At 50.4% G+C, this 26425-nt stretch overlaps 14 protein-coding genes across 14 annotated transcripts; 8 read left to right on the forward strand and 6 right to left on the reverse strand.

Annotated features, from left to right (window-relative positions):
• Positions 1-5: 5 nt before the first annotated feature.
• On the forward strand, positions 6-1179 carry AUEXF2481DRAFT_27777 (uncharacterized protein; the record flags this gene model as incomplete). Its single annotated transcript, XM_013490368.1, has 6 exons — positions 6-96; positions 145-193; positions 245-310; positions 368-516; positions 570-855; positions 906-1179. The coding sequence occupies 6 exons, from the start codon at positions 6-8 to the stop codon at positions 1177-1179; spliced, it is 915 nt and encodes a 304-aa protein (XP_013345822.1).
• An 82-nt stretch (positions 1180-1261) lies between these two features.
• Positions 1262-1852, reverse strand: AUEXF2481DRAFT_3342 (uncharacterized protein; the record flags this gene model as incomplete). Its single annotated transcript, XM_013490272.1, has 1 exon — positions 1262-1852. The coding sequence occupies one exon, from the start codon at positions 1850-1852 to the stop codon at positions 1262-1264; it is 591 nt and encodes a 196-aa protein (XP_013345726.1).
• Positions 1853-2407: 555 nt separating this feature from the next.
• AUEXF2481DRAFT_38056 (uncharacterized protein) lies at positions 2408-2822 on the forward strand. The gene has a single exon (XM_013490463.1). It carries the CDS (start codon positions 2510-2512, stop codon positions 2714-2716), a length of 207 nt encoding a protein of 68 aa, XP_013345917.1. The 5' UTR covers positions 2408-2509; the 3' UTR covers positions 2717-2822.
• A 283-nt stretch (positions 2823-3105) lies between these two features.
• On the forward strand, positions 3106-3605 carry AUEXF2481DRAFT_38057 (uncharacterized protein). Its single transcript, XM_013490464.1, has one exon. It carries the CDS (start codon positions 3405-3407, stop codon positions 3582-3584), a length of 180 nt encoding a protein of 59 aa, XP_013345918.1. The 5' UTR covers positions 3106-3404; the 3' UTR covers positions 3585-3605.
• A 977-nt stretch (positions 3606-4582) lies between these two features.
• Positions 4583-6326, forward strand: AUEXF2481DRAFT_63494 (uncharacterized protein; the record flags this gene model as incomplete). The annotated part of the gene is made up of 6 exons (XM_013490498.1): positions 4583-4709; positions 4815-4934; positions 4985-5148; positions 5200-5371; positions 5423-5701; positions 5752-6326. 6 exons carry the CDS (start codon positions 4583-4585, stop codon positions 6324-6326), a joined length of 1437 nt encoding a protein of 478 aa, XP_013345952.1.
• A 332-nt stretch (positions 6327-6658) lies between these two features.
• On the forward strand, positions 6659-7770 carry AUEXF2481DRAFT_87292 (uncharacterized protein). Its single transcript, XM_013490548.1, has 2 exons — positions 6659-7643; positions 7739-7770. The coding sequence occupies exon 1, from the start codon at positions 6820-6822 to the stop codon at positions 7525-7527; it is 708 nt and encodes a 235-aa protein (XP_013346002.1). The 5' UTR covers positions 6659-6819; the 3' UTR covers positions 7528-7643; positions 7739-7770.
• A 145-nt stretch (positions 7771-7915) lies between these two features.
• On the forward strand, positions 7916-9640 carry AUEXF2481DRAFT_87293 (glycosyltransferase family 71 protein). Its single transcript, XM_013490549.1, has 2 exons — positions 7916-8210; positions 8270-9640. The coding sequence occupies exons 1-2, from the start codon at positions 8119-8121 to the stop codon at positions 9591-9593; spliced, it is 1416 nt and encodes a 471-aa protein (XP_013346003.1). The 5' UTR covers positions 7916-8118; the 3' UTR covers positions 9594-9640.
• A 173-nt stretch (positions 9641-9813) lies between these two features.
• Positions 9814-11618, reverse strand: AUEXF2481DRAFT_27783 (glycoside hydrolase family 43 protein; the record flags this gene model as incomplete). Its single annotated transcript, XM_013490369.1, has 3 exons — positions 9814-11174; positions 11229-11513; positions 11573-11618. The coding sequence occupies 3 exons, from the start codon at positions 11616-11618 to the stop codon at positions 9814-9816; spliced, it is 1692 nt and encodes a 563-aa protein (XP_013345823.1).
• A 499-nt stretch (positions 11619-12117) lies between these two features.
• AUEXF2481DRAFT_38062 (uncharacterized protein) lies at positions 12118-13277 on the reverse strand. The gene has a single exon (XM_013490465.1). The coding sequence runs from the start codon at positions 13136-13138 to the stop codon at positions 12380-12382; it is 759 nt and encodes a 252-aa protein (XP_013345919.1). The 5' UTR covers positions 13139-13277; the 3' UTR covers positions 12118-12379.
• A 1052-nt stretch (positions 13278-14329) lies between these two features.
• AUEXF2481DRAFT_63772 (uncharacterized protein) lies at positions 14330-17902 on the forward strand (the record flags this gene model as incomplete). Its single annotated transcript, XM_013490519.1, has 2 exons — positions 14330-14476; positions 14528-17902. The coding sequence occupies 2 exons, from the start codon at positions 14330-14332 to the stop codon at positions 17900-17902; spliced, it is 3522 nt and encodes a 1173-aa protein (XP_013345973.1).
• A 496-nt stretch (positions 17903-18398) lies between these two features.
• Positions 18399-19004, reverse strand: AUEXF2481DRAFT_38064 (uncharacterized protein). The gene is made up of 2 exons (XM_013490466.1): positions 18669-19004; positions 18399-18594 (listed from the first exon to the last, which is right to left on the reverse strand). Exons 1-2 carry the CDS (start codon positions 18928-18930, stop codon positions 18512-18514), a joined length of 345 nt encoding a protein of 114 aa, XP_013345920.1. The 5' UTR covers positions 18931-19004; the 3' UTR covers positions 18399-18511.
• Positions 19005-19512: 508 nt separating this feature from the next.
• Positions 19513-20313, forward strand: AUEXF2481DRAFT_38066 (uncharacterized protein). The gene has a single exon (XM_013490467.1). It carries the CDS (start codon positions 19739-19741, stop codon positions 19898-19900), a length of 162 nt encoding a protein of 53 aa, XP_013345921.1. The 5' UTR covers positions 19513-19738; the 3' UTR covers positions 19901-20313.
• Positions 20314-20356: 43 nt separating this feature from the next.
• On the reverse strand, positions 20357-22826 carry AUEXF2481DRAFT_78306 (uncharacterized protein). Its single transcript, XM_013490537.1, has 4 exons — positions 22625-22826; positions 22444-22569; positions 21225-22386; positions 20357-21161 (listed from the first exon to the last, which is right to left on the reverse strand). The coding sequence occupies exons 1-4, from the start codon at positions 22682-22684 to the stop codon at positions 20491-20493; spliced, it is 2019 nt and encodes a 672-aa protein (XP_013345991.1). The 5' UTR covers positions 22685-22826; the 3' UTR covers positions 20357-20490.
• Positions 22827-23445: 619 nt separating this feature from the next.
• On the reverse strand, positions 23446-26281 carry AUEXF2481DRAFT_3351 (uncharacterized protein; the record flags this gene model as incomplete). The annotated part of the gene is made up of 3 exons (XM_013490273.1): positions 23446-25605; positions 25662-25837; positions 25891-26281. The coding sequence occupies 3 exons, from the start codon at positions 26279-26281 to the stop codon at positions 23446-23448; spliced, it is 2727 nt and encodes a 908-aa protein (XP_013345727.1).
• Positions 26282-26425: the final 144 nt, after the last annotated feature.

Genomic DNA, 26425 nt, shown 5'->3' on the forward strand with positions numbered 1-26425 from the left:
ACATTATGTCTGGATACAAGCATACTGGACCCGTACCCTGTGATGTCGGATTCGATACTGCGAATCTGAAAGGCAAGACTGCCGTCGTAACAGGTGGTGAGTGATTCCGACTATGGAGTATAGACACGTGAGCTGACGACATAGGTGCCAATGGTATCGGAGAGGCATACGTCCGCGCCCTTGTGAAAGCCGGGTATGTTAGAGATCCCGATCATTCGAACGACCCTGCTTATGATCTTCACAGTGTGACAGTATGCTTCGGAGATTTGGACGTGGAAGGAGGAACCAAACTCGAGAATGAGTTGACGGGGTAAGTACTGTCTCATTTCCAACCTTGTGGTATACTTCTTTCTCACTTGTATAATAGCATAAAATTCGTCAAATGCGACATCACGAGTTGGGAAGACCAAGTCAATCTCTTCGACGTGGCAAAGACCTTCTCCCCAACCAACAAGATCCATTACATTGTCGCAAATGCCGGTATAGCCGTGGAGGACGAAGTCTTCCAATACAACGGTAACTTTCAGCTCTGTCAAGAATCTGTCTCCAGTGTTTCTGATAGTGACCAGAAAACGGGCCTCAAAAACCGAATCTCAAGATCATTGACGTGAACTTGAACGGTGCACTCTACACGACCAAACTATCACTTCACCATTTTGTTAGCCAGAATGGGCAGACAGTCTCAGAACAGCAAGAAGATACCTGTCTGATCCTGATAGGCTCAGGTGCTGCATTCTTAGACGTACCACGCGGACCTCAGTACCCAGCTTCCAAATGGGCGATGAGAGGAATCATGCATTCGCTGCGACGAACCACGCACTTCTACGGAAGTCGTGTCAACGTAATCTCGCCATGGTAATCTGCCGCTCCTATCGTGTATTCTTCCTTTGCTGACATCAGTTCAGGTACGTCAAGACCAAAATTTTGTCTAAAGAGGTCTTCGAGCAAATCAAGTCCAAAGGTGTAGAGTTCGCCACTGTGGAGGACGCTGGACAGTGTCTACTCAGGATTCTGAGTGACCGTAGTGTCAATGGGCATTCGTTCTTCTTATCCGCAAGAAGATGGGCTAGCAGTGGATTTGTCGACCTTGATCTCGAGGATTACGAGAATGAGACGCTGAAGGAGATTCAGCGAGATCAACTCAAGGGCGGGCCCCCTGATGATGGACTATTTGTCTAGATAAGACGCGAAAGTTGAGAGGGATGAAATGCTGGACTTGTTGTTGACCGCTCAGAAATATCTCTGACGTTGCACTCAGCCCTTACTGGTTCTCTTCGCCTGTGATCGGAGTGATCCTGAAGTATCGCTTGTTCTTGTAGCAGTCTTCACCTCCCCACAGTTCTTCTTCCTCCTCTTTGTACTCGGTCCAATCCACATTGGCGATTCCGAGATTGGCGCCAATGCAATCAGCCATGTCGACTCCACAGCGCATGACTCCGACCACCCATTCGAAAACATCCTCCAAGGATTCGCGCTCGCCAATCTCGCCTTTGGACCGATCAACGCAGAGACACACTACAAGAACTCCTTTGGTTCTCCAGTCTTCCTGATCAGCAACGATGAAGAAATGCGGATGTATGTTGTCATGCTCTTCGCGGACTTGTAGGTGATAATCGTAAACGTCACGAAGAGTACGGCCAGCCAAGTCGAATTGAGGAGCCATTCGCGTGTGGTTGGTCGTCATCTCGCCAGTATTCAGGTGGTTGAGAAGCTCTTGGCGACCCTCATCGTGTAGAGGTACCATAGAGTATGCTGCATAGTTTTTGAAAGTAGAGTTTCGCCAGCGTTCGTCAGTTGGGTCATCTGGACTGTAGAAGGGCAATGTGCCTTCGAGTTCTGTGGTAGATGTCATGTCTGTGATTGTAAAACTTCCATTGCGCAACGCTGGGAGGTGTCAATATAGGTATGTTCTCTCCAGGCAACAACTCAGTATGCTGCCTGACCGATGAGATCATTGGCGCGCATGCTCATTCTTCTCGCGCAAAGCTCGCGTCAAGCTTGAGCAGATCCTAGCTATACAAAGATGACACTGAGGCTTTAGTGAGTTCTCGCCATCACCTCCATCTCAACATGACCAACAGTTTCCTGCGAAAATCGTTCGAGCAACTTCCGGAGTTCCCATCGCCACCTAGATCATTTACTTTCAAGACTCGTGTCTTGAGAGTTTGTGGACTTACAACAGTAGCTATAGTTCTTCTGCATATCTTGATAAGCGTGGGTTTGAGTGCTCCTTCTCGCAGATTGCCGTGCTGACCGGAAACAGCTATCGTGCCCCATTGATGTCCTGGAGCAAGAAGAAGGGGCCCCACGAGAGCCTGCCTACCTTCACCTCCTTATTCCGGCATCGCATCCCGATCCGAACCTATGCAAGACGGTACTCAGTGCGGGGATATTGAATTACCCAGCACCGCGTCTGCTAAATTGGAATCAAAATTATGACAATCCGGATCTCGTAGAAGGAGGATCTCATATCGCGAAGATCTCTGGGATCAAAGCATATCTTGACAGTATGGACTCAGTCCGTGATTCGGATCTCGTATCGATGAATGACGGATATGATATATGGTTTCAACTTCGACCTCAGAACATTCTGGACCGCTACTTCGACATCAACCGCCGCGCGGACGAACGGATCGAGGAAGAGCTCCGCTGCGAGGTTGTGCCGAAACACGATATTCGACAGCAGATCGTATTTCCGTGTCAAAAACGTTGCTAGCCGTGGTTTGAAGAGGATCCCTCATGCTACGCGGTACCCGAGTCATCCCTGCCTAAGGACATTCTATGGTCCTGAGACCGACACGGATATTGGAGATGAGAGAAAGCCGTACGTCAAATACAGACATATATTTCTGAATTCTGGCGTGGCCATGGGTACCGTAAGTGCGATGCGCAAGTTGTTTACCACAGCTTTGGCTCGAGCTGAACAAGATCCCAACTTTGGCAGTCATCAGATAATTTTCAGTCAGCTGTTTGGCGAGCAAGAAGTCGCTCGTGGAGTGTTGAGACGTGAATCCCTTTCTGCGTCCTGGTGGGGCTGGTTGGGTTCGAGCTTGGGCGGGCAAAATGATAAGCGCCTGGCCCCTTTCAAGCAAGAGCATCTGGATGCGGTCCAAGGCCAGGATCTGGAGTTTAGCTTGGGAGTTAGTTACGAGAGTGCCATCGGCCTGGCTACCGTATTTGCTGAGGACGATACCGCATGGCTCACTGCAAATTGATCAAGCTGATTCAGCCTGAGGAATCGATGCATCAAGGAGCAGACTGCGCAAGATCCTTAGTGACATCGGGGAAACAGTTCCTCCTTTCTGGACCTACGAGAGGAGGGACTGTCTGATGTTTCGCTCTACACAGACGTGCGGACCGGGATTGCGCCAGCGGTAATTCACCACAATGCTCACCGTGATGGCATGAAGTCGTTGAGGGAAGAGTGGTGGGATCGTGCTTGGTATCAAAAACATGCTCGTACATTGAATGATAGCCATATCGTTGCGCCACTTGGTCCTATCGCCACCTCAGGTGGCCGACAATGGTGGAGCCCCGATGACTGGAAGGGTGGTGCTCGTGTTATTCTCACCCCGAGACGATGAGACCTGGGTGAGGTACGAAGAAATGTGCGATGGCACAGAAGAGGAAGTTTTCAGGAATGGGCAAGGTCCATGGCGTCTTCCAGAAGACCATTGAGGGCAGCCTTGAGCATAGTCAATCTTGAATGACTGCACATCTGCACATTTTCGTTGGGATACTTGAGGGCCATCTCAAGGTGTTGAACGAGTGTTCGTAAACCTCGCGGCTTCTGAGCTCAATATGCCTCCAAGAGTCTATCTTGTAGGGAGGCGTCTGGTCGTAGTCATGTGAGATTTCAAGGGTGTCTTCGCAATCCGAGTGCCGACATTGGTGACATCACTACGTCGACAGACCTTCCTTGCTCGTCACCTTCCCCGCGCAGTCTACCCCAAAATGCCCCCAGATCAACAGACGGGAAGAAGACCACATTTTTCACATCTCAAGTTGTTGCGCTGTGATTCGCAGACTATGCGCCGTTGACGCATGCTTGAACGACGTTTTAAGCATGCCAATTTAGCCTATGCAACCTTGTGTGGAGCTTGTTACGCCTCAAAGCGGCGGCTCCGACGGCATCTCACTAGTTTTCTGGTTTCCTCGACCAATCTTATGGGGTCCCCAGACATGTACTGTGGGGAAGAATGAAACAGTTGGTCCGGATTGCCACTTCGGTAGAAGCGTCTTTTGGTGTAGGTGAGAAGTCCGAGATGGACATCGAGTTATGGCCCAAGTCACGCCCATGTGGTATTCGACGATCAACTGTACAAGGTACCGCCGCTTAGCATATTCTGCTTTTATATGGCATCCCCATCTTCTAACTTTCTATTCCACTCGCCATCTGGGACCGTGGCCGATTTGACCGCTCAACCAATCTCACTTTTCGCTTCCGCTCTTCATTATGAGCCACAACGTTTTCCCATCTCCGAATTACGGAGATCGTCGTTCGAGCGAAGTTTACGACGAAAAGGCCACTGTCGATATGATTGATCGCGTAGAGACGGCAGATACTCCAGGACTCCAACGAATGGAGCCGCCAGAGCTTGTTCGAAACATGTCTCCTGAAGAGCGTGCACGTGCGGAGAAAGCGCTTGTTCGCAAGATTGACTTCAGATTGATGCCGATGCTAGTATTGATGTACATCTTGAACTACTGTACGTATGATCAGAGCCCAAATTTGTTGGGCCAGTTCTTCAACTTCCTGCAGTCACCATTGAGTCGTTTATGGAGACCTTCGCTGACCATATTCTCACCTCTAGTGGATCGCAACAACATCGCTTCGGCACGTTTAGCAGGACTGGAAACCGATTTGGCATTAACATCATCACAATATGAGACCAGTGTCTCGATCTTGTTCGTTGGCTACCTTTTGATGCAAAGTACGATACGCCACTGTCCTTCAGCGTAAGCTTGTGCTGACCATGGGTAGTTCCATCAAATCTGTTCTTGAACAAGATTGGCAAACCCGCACTGTATCTTCCGACAGTGATGGTTGTGTGGGGTATCATCTCGACATGCACCGCTGCTGTGCAGAGTTTCGGAGGACTTGTCGCTGTCAGATTTGTGCTTGGTTTTGTTGAGGCGGCCTACTTCGTAAGTTGAAAAGACTTCGATCTTCCTTGGACTCGATACTGATGATGCCAGCCTGGCTGCTTGTTCTTCTTATCATCTTGGTACACGCGCAAAGAGCTTGCCTTCCGCTCTGCCGTCCTCTACTCTGGCTCGCTTATCTCGGGCGCCTTCTCAGGCTTAATTGCTGCCGGCATCCTCGATGGACTGTCTGGACACTTGGGTCTATCTGCATGGCGATGGCTTTGTAATGCTCAATCCAGAATCTGTCTTGCAACGTTTTACTGACTAGCCCCAGTCATCCTTGAAGGCTCCATCACTATTGGCATCGCCGCCATCGCCTTCTTCGTACTTCCCAACTTCCCTCGTACCACAAAATGGCTTTCAGAGGAGCAGCGACAGCTAGCCACCTGGAGACTTCAAGAGGACATTGGTCAGGACGATTGGGTCAGCAGCGAGGGACAATCATTCTGGCACGGTTTCAAACTGGCCTTCACAGACCTCAAAACATATGTTCTCATGGTCTTGCTGTTTGGTATCGTCGCAAGTGGATCTGTCACAAACTTCTTCCCCACAGGTATGTCAGATCCAATGCTGTGGTATTGATACACGCTAATCGTGGCATAGTCGTACAAACTCTGGGGTACAGCAAGATCGTCAGTCTGTGTCTGACAGCGCCACCGTACTGCCTAGCTGTAATCACCGCCTTCGCAAACGCCATCCACGCAGATCGTACCGGAGAACGTTTCTTCCACATCGCGGTTCCTCTTTGTGTCGCAGTGGTCGCATTCATTATAGCCGCATCAACTACCTCTCTTGCACCACGCTATCTAGCGATGATGCTGATGGTACCAGGCGTCTACACAGGATATGTTGTCGCACTTGCCTGGATTAGTAACACCATCCCGCGTCCCCCAGCCAAGCGTGCCGCTGCTCTTGCTGGTATCAACGCAATTTCAAACGCCAGCAGTATCTATGCGTCTTACATGTACCCTAAGTCAGCAGGGCCGAGATATGTTGTCGCGATGAGTGTGAACTGCGCCACAGCTGTCATGGCGATCATTGCAGCTTTCACTTTGAGGACAATCTTAATGAGACTCAACAAGAAGCTTGATAGAGGCGAGCATGTCGAGGGTGCGGTCTCTGCTGGAAAGGGTGTGCCTGGCGAGGCTGCTAAAAAGGGCTTCCGCTTCTTACTGTAGTCTCGAGATGCAGAGAACATATTACATATCACGAACAATGTACACGTCAAATTCTTATTATCATTCCAGTCCAGTCCCGGGCCAACATGGTTTCGATGACCCATATTCGGATCAGCTCTGTACTCTCACAGTATACACTAAACCCGCTTTGCTGCATGCTTGGACGACCTCGCTGATTTGCATATAACAAACAGACACCGATCAAGATGACGTAGTGCATGCAACTAGCATCATCTCGAGATTCTACTCGGCCAAGCCTATATATGCACCCGAAGGATTGCCAAGGCAGGGCGATTGGAGCGATGATCACCAACAACTGCCTAGGATAGGAACAGAATTGTCAATCCGTAGTCACAAAAGTCATGCGAAGGCTGGAGGATGAAGGATGAAAGATTAGAAAGTGCGATCCTGCATCCTCGGCCACCTGTGAAACTGTCGAGCCCCTTCTGCGAGATCTTTTGGTCAAAAATCATATGCTTTCGATTCCTACACCATGTCAAACTCAACAAACATAACCAAAAATCCCGCCGATGTATGCCCAAGGGTCCTTGGATGGCGAGTTCCAGATACATGGAGTGACAGGCAGTCACCAAACTTCACCCAGGCTGCGTGCTCTGTTCCAGCCTGCAACGATTTTCCCTCCACCCTTGCCAATTGCTGTGGACGTGAGAACAGCGAGCTCCAATACTTCAACACCACCATCGGCCCATACGCCTCTTGCGCACTGGTCGACAGCAACGATACTGAAGCCTACGATTCATATCAGAGCTGCCTAGCAAAGGAAGAGATCCCCTACTTCAAGTGCAACAGTCAACAGAATTATGGCGGCATCTCTGATGGATGTGGATTAGGCATTGGGGCAGCACCCATCAACAACACAGACTGGCCAAATCAACAGACCTGCAGTCTACCTTACTCGGTCAACGCTACCAGAGCTTTCAAGCAATGCTGCTCCAACTACAACGATGGCGACGGCATTGTCGTTTACAATGGTGGATGCAATGTAGGATGCATGTCGAATTCGACCAATGGCACCTTCAGTGATTGTATAAGAGACGACTTTCGCAACCATCCGTCTTACATATGCACTGCAAATGATGGTAGAGAAAACACAAATACGAGCGCGGGTACTCAGATGTCGCCATCTGTTGCTGGGATCTTCACGGCATTCTTACTGGGCGCTTCGATGTTGACGCTCTAGAGGAGCCGGCCTTGTTCCAGGAGAAGCTGCGTGTGGCGCATTCACATGCCCTACACATTGGATGTCGTAGAATATAGCCGACGTCAGAGAATAGAACCGCAATATTCTTGGTGATGGTAAGTTGACAATGTTGTATTCCAAAGGAGAAAGTCACACGACCGTCGGCACTTGGTGCAATCTTGGACCAAGGGCCACGGCTGATCTTGTCCAGAATCGACAATGCGAAACAACAACTCCATTTTCAATGTACCTATGTTCTATACCTTGCTTCAAACACCTTTCATATACATCTGAGCCTTTCCACTACCATGACATCCTCTCACCGAGGTCGAGTACCTGTATCCACCGGTTGCGCCGGAAGAATACGAAGACAGGGGCGCGGCTGCCAAACCCATTTAGGGCTAGATCCAGCTGTCCAAGAAACCTAGACCTGCCTTGGCCCGAACGGCGTGCGTGGCATGCATACGCAAAAACAATTGTTGACAGTGACAGCGCGAAATAATATCAATGCGTCATGCACAAAGTTCCCCCCCTTCGATAACTCACAGACATTACTCGCGATCCTCCATATATCATGAATAACTAGATTCGATGCTACGATTACAGAATGTACGGCTGGTGGGAGTTGGTCTTTTGATATTGTTGACTTGGTGTTTTTGGCATAATGTTGAGTCGGCATTTGGGTATGTTGTTGGGATTGATGTTTGCCTCCTGAATCGTGCTACTGACTTTTGCATTATAGTCATCAGAGCCTCATTACAGACCAGGAGTTTACGAGCTTTGGTAATGTCATCTATAAAGCATTAAAGGATGCTTCACCTGGAGAAGTCGATATACAGCGAACAGGACAGGCGCCTGCCGTGGTATTCTGGACGACCGATGCAGCGTCGACCAGACCGGACTTCATCAACATCACATCTACTGATGTGTCGACTATGCGTTTCGCGCATTCTGCGTATTTGAAGGATGCGAAACACACTGATCTTCCTTTCCAAAAAGGGACTTCTGGCATTGTCTCTGCAGCGGCTGGAAAGTACTTGCCAGTCTTTGTGATCTCGTTGAGGATGTTGCGACGAACTGGATCGCAACTGCCTGTTGAAATATTCGTGGATACTGAGGCAGAGATGACCTCGCATACGTGTCAGACACTACTCCCTAGCATGGACGCACATTGCATACGGCTGGAGGACCGTCTTGGAGCTTGGGCGAGGTACCTCGCGAGCTTCCAGGTCAAGGCGTTTGCTATATTGGCTTCTTCGTTTGAGAACGTGCTCTTTCTGGATGCAGATGCCTTCATGGTCAAGGATCCTGCCCACGTCTTCTCCCAAGGCCCATTCACATCGACCGGTCTCGTCACCTGGCCTGACTTTTGGGCTTCTTCTGCTTCTCAACACCTCTACGAAGTAACCGAACAACCCATCCCAGCCATAAACGCGCTTGCCTCGACCGAATCCGGCCAACTACTAGTCTCCAAATCCCGCCACGCCTTAACCCTCCTCCTATCCGCCTACTACAACTACTACGGCCCAGACAAATACTACCCCTTGATGAGCCAAGGCGGCCCCGGCGAAGGCGACAAAGACTCCTTTATCCTAGCCGCCCTAGTCGCAAAAGCACCATTCCACCAAGTCAAAAAATGCGTCGACACAATAGGCTACTACGAACATGGAGCTTACCACGGAGGCGCAATGCTACAATACGATCCCACTCAAGACTCTACCTCTCTAGCCCCTAGTGTTAGCACCATGGACACCCCTCCTGACGCATTTTCCGTGCATCACAATATTCCAAAATACGATCCTGTGCAACTCTTCGATAGTGGTGTGTTGGTTGATGCGAAAACGGGGATACCACACAGATTGATAGGGACAAAAGAAGAGACGGAAAAGAGATTCGGAAGGGATATTGAAAGAGAGCTTTGGGAGGAGATTGAGTATGTGACTTGTGAACTCGGCGAGCAGATTGTGGGCTGGAATACTATACCTACTTCGGAGGATGAGAGTGGGACTTGTGATAGAGTGAAGTGGTTTCGGAAGGAGATATTTGTACAAGAGGAAGAAGTTTGAATGACGATATCTATTGTTTAATGGAAAATAACGATTTCTTTGCTCTGAATCACAATGACTCCATCTTTTCCATGATTCCGAGATTGGTAGACCGACGGACAGACATAATAGTGCCGGATGCTAGTATTCAGGACGATGTTCTCGAACAAGACATGAAAGCTACATTTGTGTCATTCGATTTACTATTTACACATCTCATCGTAAGAATTTGGCTTCTCAACTAATAAGGTCCCCTCTCGACTTCCACATTTCTGAAAACAGCTTCTTGCAGCATAGTCACACCATTGCCAGTGGCATACATACCCACCCTCGCACCCTGCCAAGAAATCCTCCCTTCATAATGCGGCTGCATCCACGAAGCCGAGTAAGCCGTAAGCCAAATGACAGCACTATCACCAGCCAGAGAATAGCCCAATTGATACGTCTCAGGTGTAGCACGGATATGTAAACGCACACTTGTACCACAATTACTTGCTTGTGAAGTGCTGTTGGGAGTTGTGGGAAAGGGATGGTATACTGTCGTTGTGTTTCCGTCTGTTGGACCGTTTCGGTCTCCTACTGTTGTGGTTGTTTTGACGCAGGTTGTGTTTGTTTGCTCTTGGCATAGGAGGATGGAGATGGTGTTGTGATAGTGATCGTTGACCCATGCGACAATGCCAGCCTCGTGTGTTTCCATCGTAGGTTCGAACTCCATGTCCACGCTGAATGTGTAGAACAGTGCATCTTGCTTTCTGAGGATCAGGGCCATACCGTCGAGTGCAGATAGCGTGGCAGTTGTGCCTCTAAGAACAAGAGAATCATTCTCGACTCGCCACCAAGGTCTAGAGGGTGTCCCTCTGAACTCCCAGCCGAGCTGTAGAGAAGATGAGGAGAAGTCTTCTAGTAGGTTCTTGCTGGTGTTTGATTGGGATGGCAGATCTGAATCTTGCATGTCGAAGGTAATAAGGTTGCCATTATTTGTCAAAGGCCAGCCATCTTCGCTCCAGGTAACAGGACTTAGGAAAGTTTCACGACCGAGCTGATATGTGCCATTGATGTTCTGGGGTAGTTGAGGCCGGACGGCAAGGAAGACGGTGTACCACTTGCCATCAGGACGCTGTAGCAAATCGGCATGGCCAGTCTGCTGAATAGGAGCCGAAGGATCACGACTGTTGAACACCATAGGGCCAAGTGGACTCGCTTCCCAAGGACCGGAAGGTGAAGGACCGCGATGAATCGTTTGACGGTGCAGTACCTCTGTACCACCCTCGGCCACAGACAAGTAGTATGAGCCGTTGATGAGATAAACATGAGGGCCTTCAGCCCATCGAATATTCTCAGGCAGAGAAGATCGATATATCATCTCCGGTTGGGTAAGAGAGCGGCCAGTGGTGAGATCCAGCTTAGACTGCCAGATGGTGCTATTTCCACCCTCGGGGCCGAACTCGGGATAGCCGGTGCTTAGGTATACGGTTCCGTCCGTATCCCAAAACAGATCGGGATCGATGCCTGCCTGGTCCAGGTACATTGGTTGCGTCCAGTTGTTTGAAAAGACATCCTCAGTAGTTATGATGAAGTTATTTTGTTGGAAAGGCAAGAATGCTGATCAATTCAGTTTAGTGAGACATCCTCGACAGTTGACAAGGGACGACTTACTGTCTGCATAAGTGGTAATGATGTAAAACGTGCCATTGTGGTAACGAATGGTAGGAGCGAATATACCTCCAGTTGTCTGGAGCTGACGGTCTTGAATCTTATTGTTGTCGTTCAAACCATGACCAATCAGACTCCAATCCACTAGGTTGGTAGAATGATACACAGGTATGCCTGGGAAGTACTCGAAGGAAGACGAGACTAAGAAGTAGTCGTCACCAACGCGAATAGCTGACGGGTCTGCATTGACGCCCGTAATGATCGGATTGGTGAAGGCTGCGGTTCTGCCTGTATGGAGATGCAAATGTGAGTATGTATAAACTACCAAAGTTGTCGTTCGTGCTCACCTACTACTGCCGCTGCAGCCAGCAATTCGATTGAAGTGAACTTCATTTGACTTGACAAGACGAACTTGCAAGAGAGTCGACTGCTCGGTCGGCATCAATTCTATACTTTATATGTCCATGGTCGAGATCGACCGATGTGGAGGAGCCGGCCGAGATGAGGGGCAGTACAGGAACAAACCCACTTTAACCACCCCGGGTGTCTAGACTTATGGACTCATTAACACCTTGTGTAGTTGGCAAACAGCTTCTACGATGCGTATTGCGTATGTCAGAGACCATGGAAAGCGATCCGAGTAGCTCGGTTCGGTTCAGACGCTCGGCTCGGCTCGGCTCAAGCCTGACGCGCATGAGGATATGTGGGGATCAAGTCCCACTCTCCAACCATGAGCTATCATTTAGCCGCTGGACAGCTCTCAATCCAGACTGTGATGTTGATGATAGAGTACAGGATGTCGAAAGAAGTCAACCTGTGGTAGATGGGGCCGTTCGCGCCTTCCACCGCTGAAATTGGAAGTAGATAATTCTAATAAACAAGTTCCAAGCGTGATATCTTCATCTGCCCGTCCTCAAAACTCAAACTCGCAATTCGAGGCTCCCATGCTTACTGAGCTTAAGACCAAGGTGGATGTATCACTTTTCATCCTTCATGATATATGATGGCTGCTGGATGTGATGGCGGGTTTCAGAAAGGCTTGGACCTAGAATTGAAACAGCAAAAAGTATCGTTATGGATTCGTCGGGTATCTAGCAATGTTGTGAAAGTAATCAAGCAATCTCATTTTCATCATGAGGACGTGGTCGTTCATTTCAGCCAAGCCTGTTCAACCAACCGCCAACTCTGTCGCGACCATTCTGACTGCTGATACTGCCCAATCGTTCTCGTAGGCTTGGTCGTCTGGCAGGAGGTTGGACGGCCAGTCCAAGCATGCTCTCAGTGCCGAAAGCATTGAGCACCAGACCAGGGTCATTGTCGAAGAGAAAAGTGGACTGTCGTCTGGACCTGCGACCACTTTCGCGTTCACCACGACGAGCAAATGCAGCGTCGCCGATGACACTGGCATTGATGCGGGGAACGGTGGAGAGGTAGTTGTCGTTGAGAAAGTGGTCGCCGCGGTTGCCAAAGACTTCTTCAGTGACTGTATCACGCCGGCGAGGACGGGGTTCAGAAGGTGGACGATCGTTGACGGTAGTGGTTGACAGACGGCGAGCCAAGGCCTCGTCAGCACGTTCTTGACGTCTTCGAGCGTCGAGCTCTTGTTGGTAGGTCAAAGCAGGGTTTCGAGAGTCACTCCTGCGTCTTTCGTGTCGTTCGTTTCTTTCATTAGGGTCGTTTCTGTCGTGTCGTGGCTGGTTGACGAGTGTTTCCGGGACGCGCATATGATTCAAGCGATCTCGATCTGAGACGGTGGCATAGTTGAAGCAGGGGCATGCACACGTCTTCCAAGGACTGGCGCAAATCATGCAGAAGTCGGCGCCGCATCGGCAAGTCATGTGGTTGCAGCCCTCCTTCAGCTCGACCATGGCTCTGCAGTTGTGGCAACGTTGCCGTCCCTTCTCTTTAGCCATGTCGACCAGTCTCTTTGTGTCGGGGTCGTTTGGACAGTCTCCATTGGTATGGAACTTGTTGTTGCACAAGGTACAGACCTTTGTTCTACAGCTTGGACATCGACCGTACTTGCGGCCATTCAGCTTGTGTATGTTGGCGGGCTTGATCCACTGGCCGCAGCCTTTTGCAGGACAGTAGATGCGGTTCTTTGTGGTGTACTCTTGATATTTAGTGTTCCACAGGACCTTGAATCTGTCGTCAAAGAGGTGGTCGACGTGCTTGAGCGGGATGTGGTCCGAGTTGCAGCATTTGGGCGGCATGTGCTGGGGGTCCTTGATGGACATGGTGAAGATGCGGCGGAGGCATGAGTTGCACATTCGGTGGCCGCATGGGAGCTTAGCAGAGCGCGTCACGGGTACGTCGTCGGAGCCGCATGTCAGGCATTCTGCTGTGCGTAGGCGCGGTGCATTTGACACGAGAGCGGCAGGTGCTGCTACTGGCGGACGGAAGATGGAAACAAGAAACGACGAGCTGCGGCGGCGATGCTTCTTGCCGCCATTTTTGTCCAAGGCCTTGTCGCTGCTGTCGACATTGTTCTTCTGGTCGGAAGGTTTGCTGTGGCTCGCTGACGCGCTTCGCTGAAGTTTGGGCCGTTTCTCGCTTGTCGCCCTGATCTCTTTGCTCTTGGCTACACTTGAAACCGACACTGATGTCTTTGACTTAGGTTTGCTGGCTTCATAGTGATAGCGGACCGTGTCTGGTGCCTTTGTCACGCTATCACGCCGCGAAGAAGCTGCCATGATGGCGCATATATTACATTTCAAACCCATCGCGACTTGGTGACAGGCAATCATTTATCTCCAGCCTCCCGCACAGACCACCACACGACTTTCTGCCTTGTCTGCTATGACACATTTCCCTCGCTCGGCATTCAACTTCCTCTTCCAAAACACCTTCCCCTTCTCTGACATCTATTCCGTCTATACCGATAGTGTCAATTGATCTCGTCTATCATCTCAATTGGTTTTGTATATCACCCTGATTGGTACAGAGCATCAAACATCATTCTTCGCCGATACCGGCCACTCGAATTTTATACTCACTGAAGCTACGACTGCACCACCTCATATACCTGCATTAACAACATCGTACGCTTGCTTACTTCTCAACCTCACCTAATCTATGCTAACAACATGTCAGACTCAGACGTAATGGCTGATCCGAGACCCAACCCCACTTCAGATCTTAATTGGAGTGACTACAGAGGTGCTATTCACCAGATCTTTGCTGCGAATGCTACTAAGCATCCCGAGAGAACTTGTGTCGTTGAGACCGCTTCTTCAAACTCACCCAAGAGAGTACGTCTTGACAGATAATCTCCTTCACCCCCTGAATACTGACGCCTGCAGGTCTTCACATATCAACACATCAACGAATCAAGTAATGTTCTAGCACATCACCTCGTCGCCAGTGGAGTACAACGAGGTGAGGTCGTCATGGTCTACGCTCACCGCGGCGTTGATCTGGTCGTGGCCGTCATGGGTGTACTCAAGGCTGGCGCTACTTTCTCCGTCATTGACCCTCTGTACCCTGCGGATCGTCAAATCATCTACCTCGATGTTGCCAAGCCCCGCGCTCTCGTTGTCATCGAGAAGGCTTCTCAAGAAGCCGGAAAGCTTTCTGATACTGTGAGAGAGTACATTCAGGAGAATCTGAGGCTGAGAACAGAGGTCCCTGGTCTGCAATTGCAAGACGATGGCTCCGTCATTGGTGGCAACGTTGATGGTCGCGACTGTCTCGAAGCTCAGCAACAAGCTCGTGCCGAGCTTCCTGATGTTGAAGTTGGTCCTGATTCAACTCCTACCTTGTCCTTCACTTCTGGTTCAGAAGGCAGACCCAAGGGTGTCAAGGGTCGCCACTTTTCTCTGGCCTACTACTTCCCCTGGATGTCAGAACGTTTCGGTCTGTCCGAGAAGGACCACTTCTCAATGCTCAGCGGTATTGCTCACGATCCTATCCAGCGCGATATCTTCACTCCTCTCTTTCTGGGTGCCCGTCTGATTGTACCTCCGGCCGAGGACATCACTTTCGACAGATTGGCCAAGTGGGCCAGCGACAACGAAATCAGCGTCACCCATCTTACCCCTGCCATGGGCCAGATTCTGCTCGGTAGCTTGGAGCCCAAGGTCAACTCACTGCACTCAGCATTCTTCGTCGGTGATATCCTTCTGAAGAGAGATTGCCGTAGATTGCAGGATCTGGCTCCCAACGTTCGCATCAAGAATATGTACGGTACCACTGAGACACAGAGAGCCGTCAGCTTCTACGAGATCCCCAGCAAGTCCGAAGACTCCTCATATCTCGACAAGATGGGTGACGTCATCCCTGCTGGTAAGGGTATGCTCGACGTCCAGCTGCTTGTTGTCGATCGTTCCAACAGAGATCGCATCTGTGAAGTAGGCGAGATCGGTGAAATCTATGTTAGAGCTGGTGGTCTTGCAGAAGGCTACCTTGGTCCCGAGCTGAAGGAGCTTACCAACTCCAAGTTTGTCCCAAACTGGTTCGTTGACAACGACAAGTGGGTCAAGGAGGACCAAGAGAAGGCGACCAAGGCCGGTAAGGACGAGCCATGGAGAGAGTTCTACAAGGGACCCAGAGACAGACTCTATCGCTCTGGTGATTTAGGACGATACACTGCCGATGGTAACGTTGAGTGTACCGGCAGAGCCGACGACCAAGTCAAGATTCGTGGCTTCCGAATCGAGCTTGGAGAGATCGATACTCATCTCTCTCAGCACCCTCTTATCAGAGAGAATGTCACCCTTGTCAAGCGTGATCACGAGGAGGAGCAAATTCTTGTCAGCTACTACGTTCCCGACTTCAGCAAGTGGTCTGAGTGGAAGAAGGCAAAGGGCGAGGCTGAGACCAATGTTGCTGACGACTTGAGCATTCCCGAGAGGCTCAAGATGTTCAACACCCTTACCAACGACGTGAGGGAGCATCTGAAGAAGAAGCTGGCTTCTTACGCTGTGCCCACTCTCTTCATTCCCATGGTCAGACTGCCTTTGACTCCCAACGGCAAGGTCGACAAGAGAGCACTACCATTCCCGGAGAAGTCAGAGCTCCTTGCTGCTTCGTCGAGCCAACCCGTCCAGGATGCTGCTACTCGTAGCGAGACCGAAAAGTCCCTTGCAGAAATCTGGGCTCTCTATCTACGCAGCTACGCCGCCGACAGCATTCCGTCTGATGTTCCTTTCTTCGACCTTGGTGGTAACAGTATCGCCGCTGTTCAGATTCCCTCTCAGATTCGCAAGAAGTGGCCTGATGTTACTATCCCCGTCAGTGCTATCTCCAAGAACCCAACCCTCCAACAGCTTGCCGGCGAGATCGAGCGCTCACTCAATCCCGTTGGACTCCGTCTCGATGCCCAAGCCCCGGAGACCGACAACCAGGAAGAATTCTACTCGAACACTCTCCCTGAGCTGATCAAGGAGATTCCTACCAAGATTCAGTCAGCAAGCAGAGAATCTGCTAAGCAACAGACAGTCTTCCTCACCGGAGCAACTGGCTTCTTGGGCTCCTACATCCTCCGCGACTTGCTGTCCACCGGCAACAAGGTCATTGCGCACGTTCGTGCCAAGTCTCAAGAGGATGCTTTGCAACGTGTCAAGGCAACTTGTCAAGCTTATGGCATCTGGTCAGACTCATGGTCATCCAGCCTCGAGTGCGTCACTGGAGATCTGCAGGAGCAGCCTCTGCTCGGTATGCAACAGGATGTCTATGACCGCGTCGCCAAAGAGGCTGATGTTGTGATTCACAACGGTGCCATCGTACATTGGCTCAAGCCTTTTTCGTCTCTCAAGTCTGCCAACGTTTTGAGTACCATTTCGGCCATCAAGCTGTGCGCTACTGGGAAGACCAAGAAGATGGCCTTTGTCAGTTCTACCAGTGCTCTTGACTCAGACCACTACGTAGAATTGTCCAAGAGCCTCATCGCTTCTGGTGCCGCCGGTGTGAGTGAATCTGATGACATGGAGGGTAGTAGACAAGGCCTCACTACTGGCTACGGACAAGGCAAGTGGGTGTCTGAGCGTCTGATGGAGGAGGCTGGAAGAAGAGGTCTGGTCGGCTCCATCATCCGTGCTGGCTACGTACTTGGTGATCCCAAGACTGGCACTACCAACACCGACGACTTCCTCATTCGTATGCTTAAGGGTTGTGTGCAAGTCGGTTCTAGACCTGACATTACAAACACCATCAACATGGTACCTGTCGATCACGTCGCCAGACTCGTCATCGCCACAGCACTCAACCAGCCCGTCGCACCCATGGTCGTCTGCCACGTCACCGGTCATCCCAGACTGACATTCAACCAATACCTCGCTGCCCTGGAAGCATTTGGCTACGGAACACCCAAGGTCGAGTTCCCCAAGTGGAGAGACGCCGTCGAGAGCTTTGTCGAGCAAGGCAAGGAAGAGCACGCTCTTCTTGGTCTGTACCACATGGTCACTGGTGATTTGCCCGGCAGCACCAAGGCCCCCGAGCTTGATGACAGAAACTCTGCTGCTGCCCTCAAGGCTGATGCTGCGAGGTCAGGCCAGGACTTCTCGGCTGGTAGCGCTGTCACTGAGGATATTGTTGGACAGTACCTCTCCTTCTTGATTGCCAGAGGCTTCATGCCCAAGCCTACCAAGAAGGGTATCAAGACACTTCCCGAGTCTAAGATTACGCAAGAGCAGATAGAGGCTTTGGATCGTGTTGGTGGACGTGGAGGTGCTGCATAAACATTGGATTGCGTTGACGAAATTGAAAAAAGTAAATGGACGGCATCTCACGATAGGACATGAGAAATATGAAATGCTCAGAGTAAATTAGTCAATCCTCTACATTGAGGGTCTGCAACTCGTTGACTCGGGATTTGATGTACTTTGTGATGGATGATTCCGATTCAACGTGAGACGAACACACTGGCTCGATGAGCAGCATGGGATGTTACCGCGCTGAAGTAGGTCAGGACGGCCTATACTTTGTCCTCTGGGTTGGAAGCTACCATAACTAAAAGTGCCCATGCACAGATGTGCTTGATCTCTCGTCTTGCCAGAGTAGCACAAAACACAGGAAACGACACATTGCAATTGTACGACTCTGCAAATACTGATCATGATTTTCATTTCGAACCCATTTGCTGATCCCAAGGTATATTATGTGTCTTCTCCCTTGCAAGTATATTTCAGTTATTCTTTCTTCTTCCTCTCCAATTCGGTAGTTGTGTGACGCATTATGTCTCCCCAAAGGTCCTTTCAATCCGTAAAACGCCAGTCCAGACCCTTTCCCCGGTCATGCAAAAAGATAAAAGTATGTTTTCGTAATGGTGATGGTGTGTCGACGCAGCTTTAAGCCTTTGTAGTGAAATCGATTTCATCAGGGTATTCCTTGCCACCAGCAGCAGTCTCAGTGCCATTGCAAGAGCAAGAATCTGTGCATCTCAAGATTTAGCACTCCAAAATCCCCTTCTTTGTACTCCAGTAACAATTTCAATGCAAAACGTACCCTTTGATCTCTTTCCACAAGCACAAGTACTGCCCTCTACTTTCTCATTCTCCTTGCCGGCACGCGAACAAGTACAAGCACCGGCAGCGCGTTGGTTGCAACTGCAACGTGCACCCGAGACTTTGTTTTCGGTGCTGGCTTTTTCGCAGGTGCAGTGGAGGGCGGGTTGCTTGCCGCAGGAGCAGGTTGCTTCGGCGGCGCAGATGCAGGTTCCGTCGCGGCCGCAGCAGGTGGAGGGGATGGTGGAGGTGGGGGCTGACATTGTGGTGGATGGGGTGTAGTTGTTGTTGTTGTTGTTGTTGTGTGTGGTGTGGTGTGGTGTTTAGTGGTTGAAGCTTGTGAATAGAGGCGGAGGTTTGGGTTGGAAGGCTGGAATGTGATGGCAGAAGGCAGAGTTGAATGAATCAGGAGTGAGTTGGTATGATGAGCTGTATGGAAGTGGTGTAGGCAGCTGCGAGCTTTATACAACAATGATCAATCACAAGGGTGTTTACTATGACATAGTGGTCGCCCAATCACAAGAGCTCTATTGTTCAGCTTCACTTGATCAACCAATCATCAGTGATGTATTGTCAGCCCCCGGATTCGCAAACCCTTAGCACTGCCGACGAAGGTCTATCGTGCAGCCAATCAGACGGCTTCCGATTACCTTACTCACGCGACAACGGCTTCGAGAACCGTCGAGCTTTGACGGGGCAGATGCCGAAACACTTCATGTCTGCTGCTCACTCGGCCCTACTCTATCAATGCTGACCTTTCGACATCTGCCATTGGTCTCTGAACATGGTCAGCATGTATTGAAGAAGTGTGAGGGATCAAGTGACAGCTAAAAGGCAAATTTGATTCCAGGTCTAATCCAAACACTGTCATTGGAAGACAAGACACGATAGGCTCGACTTTGCCGACCCCGAATACATGTGAGAGCACTAGAGGTCAATCATTGTATCACACATTTCGTCTCCCTAATCTCGCCGCCCCTCAGTGTAGAAAGCTGAACTGCCCACCTAGATATTAAAAGTCCCCTTAGCCATAACAGCACCTCCAAAACATCCCTCAGATAGAGAAGCACCATGCGCATGATCCACCCCATCTCCACCATAACACCAAACTTCCCGCCCACCACACCCTCTACAGCCAACAAGCCTGGCCCTTACAAAAAGCCACATCTGCATCTCTCGCAAACACGCAAGTACTGTACACAGCATCACAATCATACACCCCAAACACCGTAACCAGGATTTTCAGCATCGTGATAGCAAAAGCTGAGCAGAAATTGTGCATTGGGTGTTTTGAGTGGTGTACTCTGCAGTGACGCGGCAGGATTGTTCGGTTTGCCAGCAGATTTCGCAGGTGTTGCGGACGGAGGTGCAGTGGTAAGGGTCTAGGTGGGGTCGGTGGTGATGCAGGTGGTGTATGCGATGTTGCAGTCGAAGGGGGTGCTTTGGATCATTGTAGGGGCAGCGATGGCGAATACGGTCATGAGCAAGGCGAAGATGAAATTGGAAATCATCTTGGAATGATGACATGTCTGATGATGCAAGACTTGAATAGTCTTGTAGGTCAACAGCTTTGGAAATGCTAGTAGTGAGTGCGTTTAAAATCTGGTGGTAGCTTACTCTTTATCAGGACATTTTTCTTGACCTAGAGCAATGTCATTGTTTGCTGAGATGTGTTGGTATACTAACCATGCCAACATCTAAGGTCACCTTGGAGGTCGTACTTTTAGAGGTACAAGGCGACATCATGTCAGAAATAGCAATGCTGTGTACCCAGAGTCAAATGGGATTCTATTAGCAGACGGGGGAAACATGTGTTACAACTACTACATGTACCCAAAGTCAGAAGTCCTAAACACAGGATCCTCAAACGGCAAAAAAGAATTCGAAAGACCGAAATCAGGGATCATGAACGAATCATCCCTTCCCAAGCCAAAGTCGTTCTGACCACCTCCTCCAGCCATCATATCCATTTGTGAAGTCGCCGGGTCTGCAGTCCTGCCATATGAGTTATCGCTCATATATTGAAATCCCCCATTGAATAGTTGAGCAGCGGGTTGTGTGGGTGTCCTCATAGATGCTTCCACCATCTTCTCCAAACCTTCCGCCATGAACCTCACAAGGTGATACTTCCCTGTCGGCATGAGACGTAATTGTGCAACCAATCTATTGATCAAATCATGAACAGCTGTGCGCTGGACCAGATCTCCATCATATTTTGTGGTCATTTGAAGGAGGAAGCCGCATGCAAATGCAATCATGGTATGGAGATAGTGAGGCATGCCTACCAATCCCGCTCGCATGTCGGTGTCTGAGAGGAGCACTTCGACGATAATCTTTGCAGCTTCGACCGCTTTCGCGGCAAAAGTGCGGAAGTAAGGAGGGATCGGTGCATTTGCTAGGCCGCGAAAGATGTGAGAGTGGAGGTGGAGGCGGGCGAGGTTCGAGTGTAGGAGCACACCTTTCGAGGGCCAGTCTCCAATGTCGTCGCGTCGTTCTATCGTAGATTGTCAGCTTGTGTTGTACGATACAAGTCGGAGTGTTCGGGGCTAAAGCTTACTCAGGTGTTGGTACCAGGTTTCCACCCAGCGATCGATCTGGCGGTCGAAGGATGCAATGTGTCCGGTTAGGCTTTGAGGTAGTGTTTGTGTGTCTCTGGTGTGTCGTTCGAAAAATTCTCGGATGGTGCCCATGATCACCATTAGTGCCACTTGACTTGCTGTTCGTCGGTCTTGCTCCACTGCCACGCGTACCTCCAGATATCTCTCCCAGCCCTGCAGACTAGGGTCATCGATTCGTATCGTTGTGGGACGGCCGTAAAGGATACTGAGATGTTGGTCGCAAATGTATAGCATGTACCATAATCGAAGACAATCTGCAGCGTCCTCTGACCCGTCGTTCAAGACTCTGAAGTAGTTTGAGCTCAGGTTGATTCCCATGGCGCGTCGAATGGCGTGTCCAGAAAGTGTATAAGACATGTCGCTCAACCAATAAGAACCAATACACATGGCTCGTAGATATTCGCGGTCAATGCGGCGAACAAACATGGAGTCTGCGAGTACCCGCTTGAACTCTCGACAGCACGGTCCGAACAGTTGGTTGCTATTTGGATCGTGCAAAGCGGCAACAGTCAAGATTGCATTTGTCAAGGCCACTGATCGCCGTCGTATAGATTGCAGATCGGTGAACTTATTGGCAATGCTGTAAGCGTAGTGGTCCAGTCGTCCGAGATAAAGTGTCGTCAATCGTTCGGCCTCCTCGAGAGACACGATGCCCTTTGACACTACGTCCGATCCCTCGTCGGGCTTACTTTCGTCTCCAGAGTTTTCTGCTCGTAGTGAACGTAGTCGCGTGATCTGGTAAAGAGACTCGATCGGTACGTTCTGCAGTGACTCGGTCTGTGGTGGTAATTTGGGAGAGTTGTCACAAGATGGACCAACATCTTCAACCTTCTCAACTATGGTGTCATCGTAGGGCGAGGTCTCCTGAGGGTCCTCTGCCGCCGTTGGTGCTTTGAGCGGTTGCAAGGCAGGCATCGATAGCTTCTTCAAGATGTCCTGGACGGCTCCGTGCATGTTCGAGATATCGCGATGCATGTCATCCTTCCATTGCGACCTTTCGCTGATCAGAGTTTGAAGACTCTTGTTCAAGACACATGAGAGGCCTCTTTCTATACAACGTCGACATGGAGGCTCTCCATTATTGTCCATAAGACATTTAATCTGGCCCGGCATGAGTAATCCGGTTCAGCATAATAACAGCAGTTTAACCAGCAGTACCTTTTGTTTGCGACAAGCAGCGCATGCTTTCACCTTTCGTGAAATCTGGGGTCCATTGGGAGAATCCTGCTGGAGAGGCACCTGTGGTGGAGACATTGAAGTGGCGTTCGTAGCACTTCGAGAACCCTAGAAGACAATGAGCCTCTTCCTATAGCATACATCCGACTGAGAAGTCAATTACCGAGTTCATGTCGAGTAAGCCCTGAGCGGCGTTCGCCACGGACCAGGACCTCTTTGACATGTCGCGAAGGGAAGGAGAACGAGACAGAATCAGAATGACCACAAGATTAGGCTTCTGATGTCACGCGTCTCATGTCGCCAAAGACGGCTTATAGGCGATCAAAATTCATACAAGTAAAAAGAATAGTGTTGCGACTGTTGACAAGTAGAAAGGTAGCTTTGTTGCTCAACCCCGTTGCTTGCGCCGAGGCCTTCTCGACCTCGCTCGTGCTTTTCGCAGGATTGCGATTGCGGAGGGAGGGCGGGGAACACACTCGACATATCATGGCTTGGCTGATTCGGATAGATTAGCCGACATGGCTTGTTCTCACCTCTTGTTTCCATTCCGGCTTCTGTGTAGAGCATACCCACCTTCTGCGTAGCTTTGGTCGTAGTCATTTCGTGGAGCATCCACATCACTTTGTGCATTCACATTCTCAAGAGATGACGAGTGTAACATTTGTCTTGATGCCAAGCACTTTGTAGCGTTCATCTACAGTTGATCGACCCTTTATCCCAAAAACCCACCATGAGCTTTGTACATGTTTGATGCTCTTTTTGTATCCTTGAAACACTGCGCAACAAATCAAAACTCCTGTGCCGTGCTTTTATGCTGTTGTAATGTACAAGAAAAAGCAAAGATGGGCGTAAAACGCAACAAAAAGGACAATTGCAAAAGCAGGCTATGCTGATAGAAGGAAAAAAGTGTCTTCCGAGTGATAGTAGAATCCGAGACGACCAGCAGTTCGAAGCTTCTATTCAACGTCTAGTCATGTAGAGAGATCAATCGCTATCGTAAGGATTGGAAGCTCTTTTGGTCGATTGTTGACGGTAAGGGTTGCTAGGGCTTCTGCCCACCTGTCTGATGTCGGTGTTCTGACCTTGACGGCCCGATGTCGTCCTGTCCACATCGACATAGTTTGAGCCTTGGACATACGCCGATGGGCTGGTAGGAAGAGCAGGTCCAGTGTTTGGAATGCTGAGGTTCAATCCCTGGCCCGTTTGACCGCCTTGAGCTTGGGTACGGTACTGCTCATACTCGTCAACTTCGAGACTTGCTTCAGCTGTTTGTGCGTATCCAGTGTAGGCGAACGGAGGCACCGTCTCGGTGATGGTCGGTACGGCGGGTACATTGGAAGGGTGGTTCGACGGACGACGTTTGCCCTTTGTGTTCTCTCTCTGAAGCAGGCCTCGGACTTCTTCGATGTCCTGAGCGCGGTCCATGCTTGTACGCTCATCCAATGTGCTACTGCCGTTCTCCATCCATGGCTCCTCGCGAGTAGTGTCCAGTCCCGGTGCTTGGGAGTGCAAGTTGTTGACAATTGCAGCTTCCTTGGCTGAGAGGCCAAGAGGGCCAGTGCCTGTGTGTTTTGATCGTGTCTGAGAAGGGCTCAAGGCTTCTTCGACCTTCTTGAGTGGCACAAGACGAGCCTTGTCCTTGGAGTCAGCAGAGGCTTCGCGAGCCTCACTAGCATATCCATCAGAGACTGAAACGGAGTAAGTGGGGTTTGCAGGACCGCCCAGTGCATCGGCGCCACCACCAGGACCGTGGATAGGAACTCTACGGATTGATTGGACGAGTGCGCACATGAATTTGGAGCGTCTAGCTGCACGTTGCGTCTCGTTGGCAAAGTTTCCCTTGTGTCTGACCTCGACTCTCAGTTGCAGCTTGGACATGTCTGAAGTTCCTAGCACCTCAACGTCAATGTCAGGTAGGAAGTCGCGGCTGTTGTCCTTGTCCATGACGAAGTTGATGAGCTCGTTCTTGAGGAGCTGAATGTCCTCGAAAGTAGTGTCGAAGCTGACGTCGAGAGTAAGCTGTTCCTTCATAAGTTTGCTGCGACTGACGTTCTCGACCCAGAGAGTGTTCAACACGTTGTTGGGGATCTGGACGCATTTGCCAACTTCTGCACCACTGATGCGACGGAAGACGGTGAACAACAGAGAAATGTGGTCGACAGCGAGATGGTCGGCGCCAATGTCAACACGATCTCCAATGTCGTAAGGGTGCTTGACAAACAGGAAGATACAGGATCCCAAGACTTCCTGGGCGGTAACGGAGAAGACAAATGACAAGGAGAGAAGAGTGGTTCCAGCAGTGGCCAGTGTGGTGGTAAAGCTGGCGTTGAGAAAGGCGATGAAGGTGAATATGATGATGATGAAGACGATGACCATAAGAAGTCTGTCCAGAACGTTGATGGCTTGATCAACATCGTGCATGCTAGTACCAAGAGCCTTACGATCACGGCTGATTTGGATGATCTGCTGGACAGCTTCGTCGAGAGAAATGTCACCGTTGCAGTCCTTGTCGAGCATGATGAAAGCCTCTTCGGCTTCCTCTCGGCGGTTGTCACCGAGAACTTCGATTATGTCGTCCTCGTACAATGCCTCCTTGCCCTCCATGACAAAAGACATCCACAAACGTCTGGCCAAGGCCTCGGAGGTGCGTCTCTTCTCGAGTGCGCCAGTAACGATAGAATGAGCACTGTTGGGGTTGAAGACCTGCTTTCCAGTAATCTCCTGAGCGACGTTTCCGAAGGCCGAGGTGACCTGATCACCAAATCTTCCAACGTTCTGCAACAAACGGAATGGAGTGACTGAACCGGAACGCTTGTGGTCTGCCCCCTTCTTTCCGCCCAACATGCTGAGGTTGAGCTGATCGGCGATCATGTAATCCTCTTCGGCAAAGGTCTCGTAGGCCGGGAAAAGAGCTCTGGAGGCGTCGTAGAGCAAGCCGAGCAAGAAGACGTTGCGCTTCGAATCCTTGATACGGGCGTTGAACTGCTTGCGGTGGTAATTGATGCTGATGAGCTGAATGAAGAACTTTTCGATCAAGAGTACGAGGGTACCGATCAGGCAAGCGGCCAGAATCTGGTTCATGATCTTCATCCAGTGGGACATTGCTTGGTTGTGGGCGCGGCCGTAGGGATTGCGTGTCATGAGCTATGGTGTGGTCAGTCTTGCAATTGTGTCGGTACTGGCAGAAATGTGTCGCTTACAGGGATGAAGGTGGCTAGAGAGGCAATAGCCCATCCTGCCAGAGATAGTGGAATCTCGAGGGCCTTGATGATGAGTGCGTACTTGCGAGTGCCCGAGCTGACGACACCGGCGACGAATTGGAAGACAAAGGGGAGGAAATGGGCAACGATCTTGGAACCCCACAGACTCAGCCAGACTAGAAGAGCGTCAGTCGAGAGGAAGGTGTCGAGAAGTGTCAAGAAGACTCACCAATCTCAATCCATGTGAAGAACCAGACGATTGGGACACCGCCAATCTTCGCATTGGGTGCAGCCGTGGCTCCAACAATGATGGGAATGGCGATGCAGAGAGCGAGGGGAGAGACGTAGACAAAGTAGCGGGTGATGATGCTGAAGTTGAGGATCTTGTTGTAGATTCTGCCCATGCGGTTGAGCGTGTCTTCCTCTCCATCGTAGCCGACCGACTCGTTGTTCATGTTCCTCCTGGCTCGTCGTCCGGCGATTGTGCGTGGGGGTTGGCGGGATGTGGTCTTCGAGAGGCCGTCGCCATTGCCGGCAAAGGGCGTCGAGCTGTCATTCCTGGTGTTTGCTGTGTGCACCTCCTGCAAGGGAATGTCGATGGTCGCATCGCCGTTGTTCATGTTGTCGTGCGGGATTGGTGAGAAGCCTACGCGAGACAGACGGTGCGAGTTGCTGCCCCTCAAGGACATGTCAATAGCGAGGAAAGCCTTCGCTGAAGAGGGAAGAGAGTCTGTCTTATATCGACCAACGCCTCTCGTACCAAA

Source organism: Aureobasidium subglaciale, assembly GCF_000721755.1.
Source record: "Aureobasidium subglaciale EXF-2481 unplaced genomic scaffold scaffold_5, whole genome shotgun sequence".
NCBI classification, from domain to species: Eukaryota; Fungi; Ascomycota; class Dothideomycetes; order Dothideales; family Saccotheciaceae; genus Aureobasidium; species Aureobasidium subglaciale.

Coding starts and splice junctions, on each gene's coding strand:
- AUEXF2481DRAFT_38056 (XM_013490463.1), top strand. CDS start 2,510: ATGGACTCAGTCCGTGATTCGGATCTCGTATCGATGAATGACGGATAT.
- AUEXF2481DRAFT_38057 (XM_013490464.1), top strand. CDS start 3,405: ATGAAGTCGTTGAGGGAAGAGTGGTGGGATCGTGCTTGGTATCAAAAA.
- AUEXF2481DRAFT_87292 (XM_013490548.1), top strand. CDS start 6,820: ATGTCAAACTCAACAAACATAACCAAAAATCCCGCCGATGTATGCCCA.
- AUEXF2481DRAFT_87293 (XM_013490549.1), top strand. CDS start 8,119: ATGCTACGATTACAGAATGTACGGCTGGTGGGAGTTGGTCTTTTGATA. Junction 8,211..8,269: donor AATGTTGAGTCGGCATTTGG/GTATGTTGTTGG, acceptor TTTGCATTATAG/TCATCAGAGCCTCATTACAG.
- AUEXF2481DRAFT_38062 (XM_013490465.1), bottom strand. CDS start 13,138: ATGGCTAAAGAGAAGGGACGGCAACGTTGCCACAACTGCAGAGCCATG.
- AUEXF2481DRAFT_38064 (XM_013490466.1), bottom strand. CDS start 18,930: ATGTCAGCCCCCACCTCCACCATCCCCTCCACCTGCTGCGGCCGCGAC. Junction 18,595..18,668: donor TTGTGGAAAGAGATCAAAGG/GTACGTTTTGCA, acceptor TGAGATGCACAG/ATTCTTGCTCTTGCAATGGC.
- AUEXF2481DRAFT_38066 (XM_013490467.1), top strand. CDS start 19,739: ATGCGCATGATCCACCCCATCTCCACCATAACACCAAACTTCCCGCCC.
- AUEXF2481DRAFT_78306 (XM_013490537.1), bottom strand. CDS start 22,684: ATGTCAAAGAGGTCCTGGTCCGTGGCGAACGCCGCTCAGGGCTTACTC. Junction 22,570..22,624: donor GCTTACTCGACATGAACTCG/GTAATTGACTTC, acceptor ATTGTCTTCTAG/GGTTCTCGAAGTGCTACGAA. Junction 22,387..22,443: donor CTGCTTGTCGCAAACAAAAG/GTACTGCTGGTT, acceptor ATGCCGGGCCAG/ATTAAATGTCTTATGGACAA.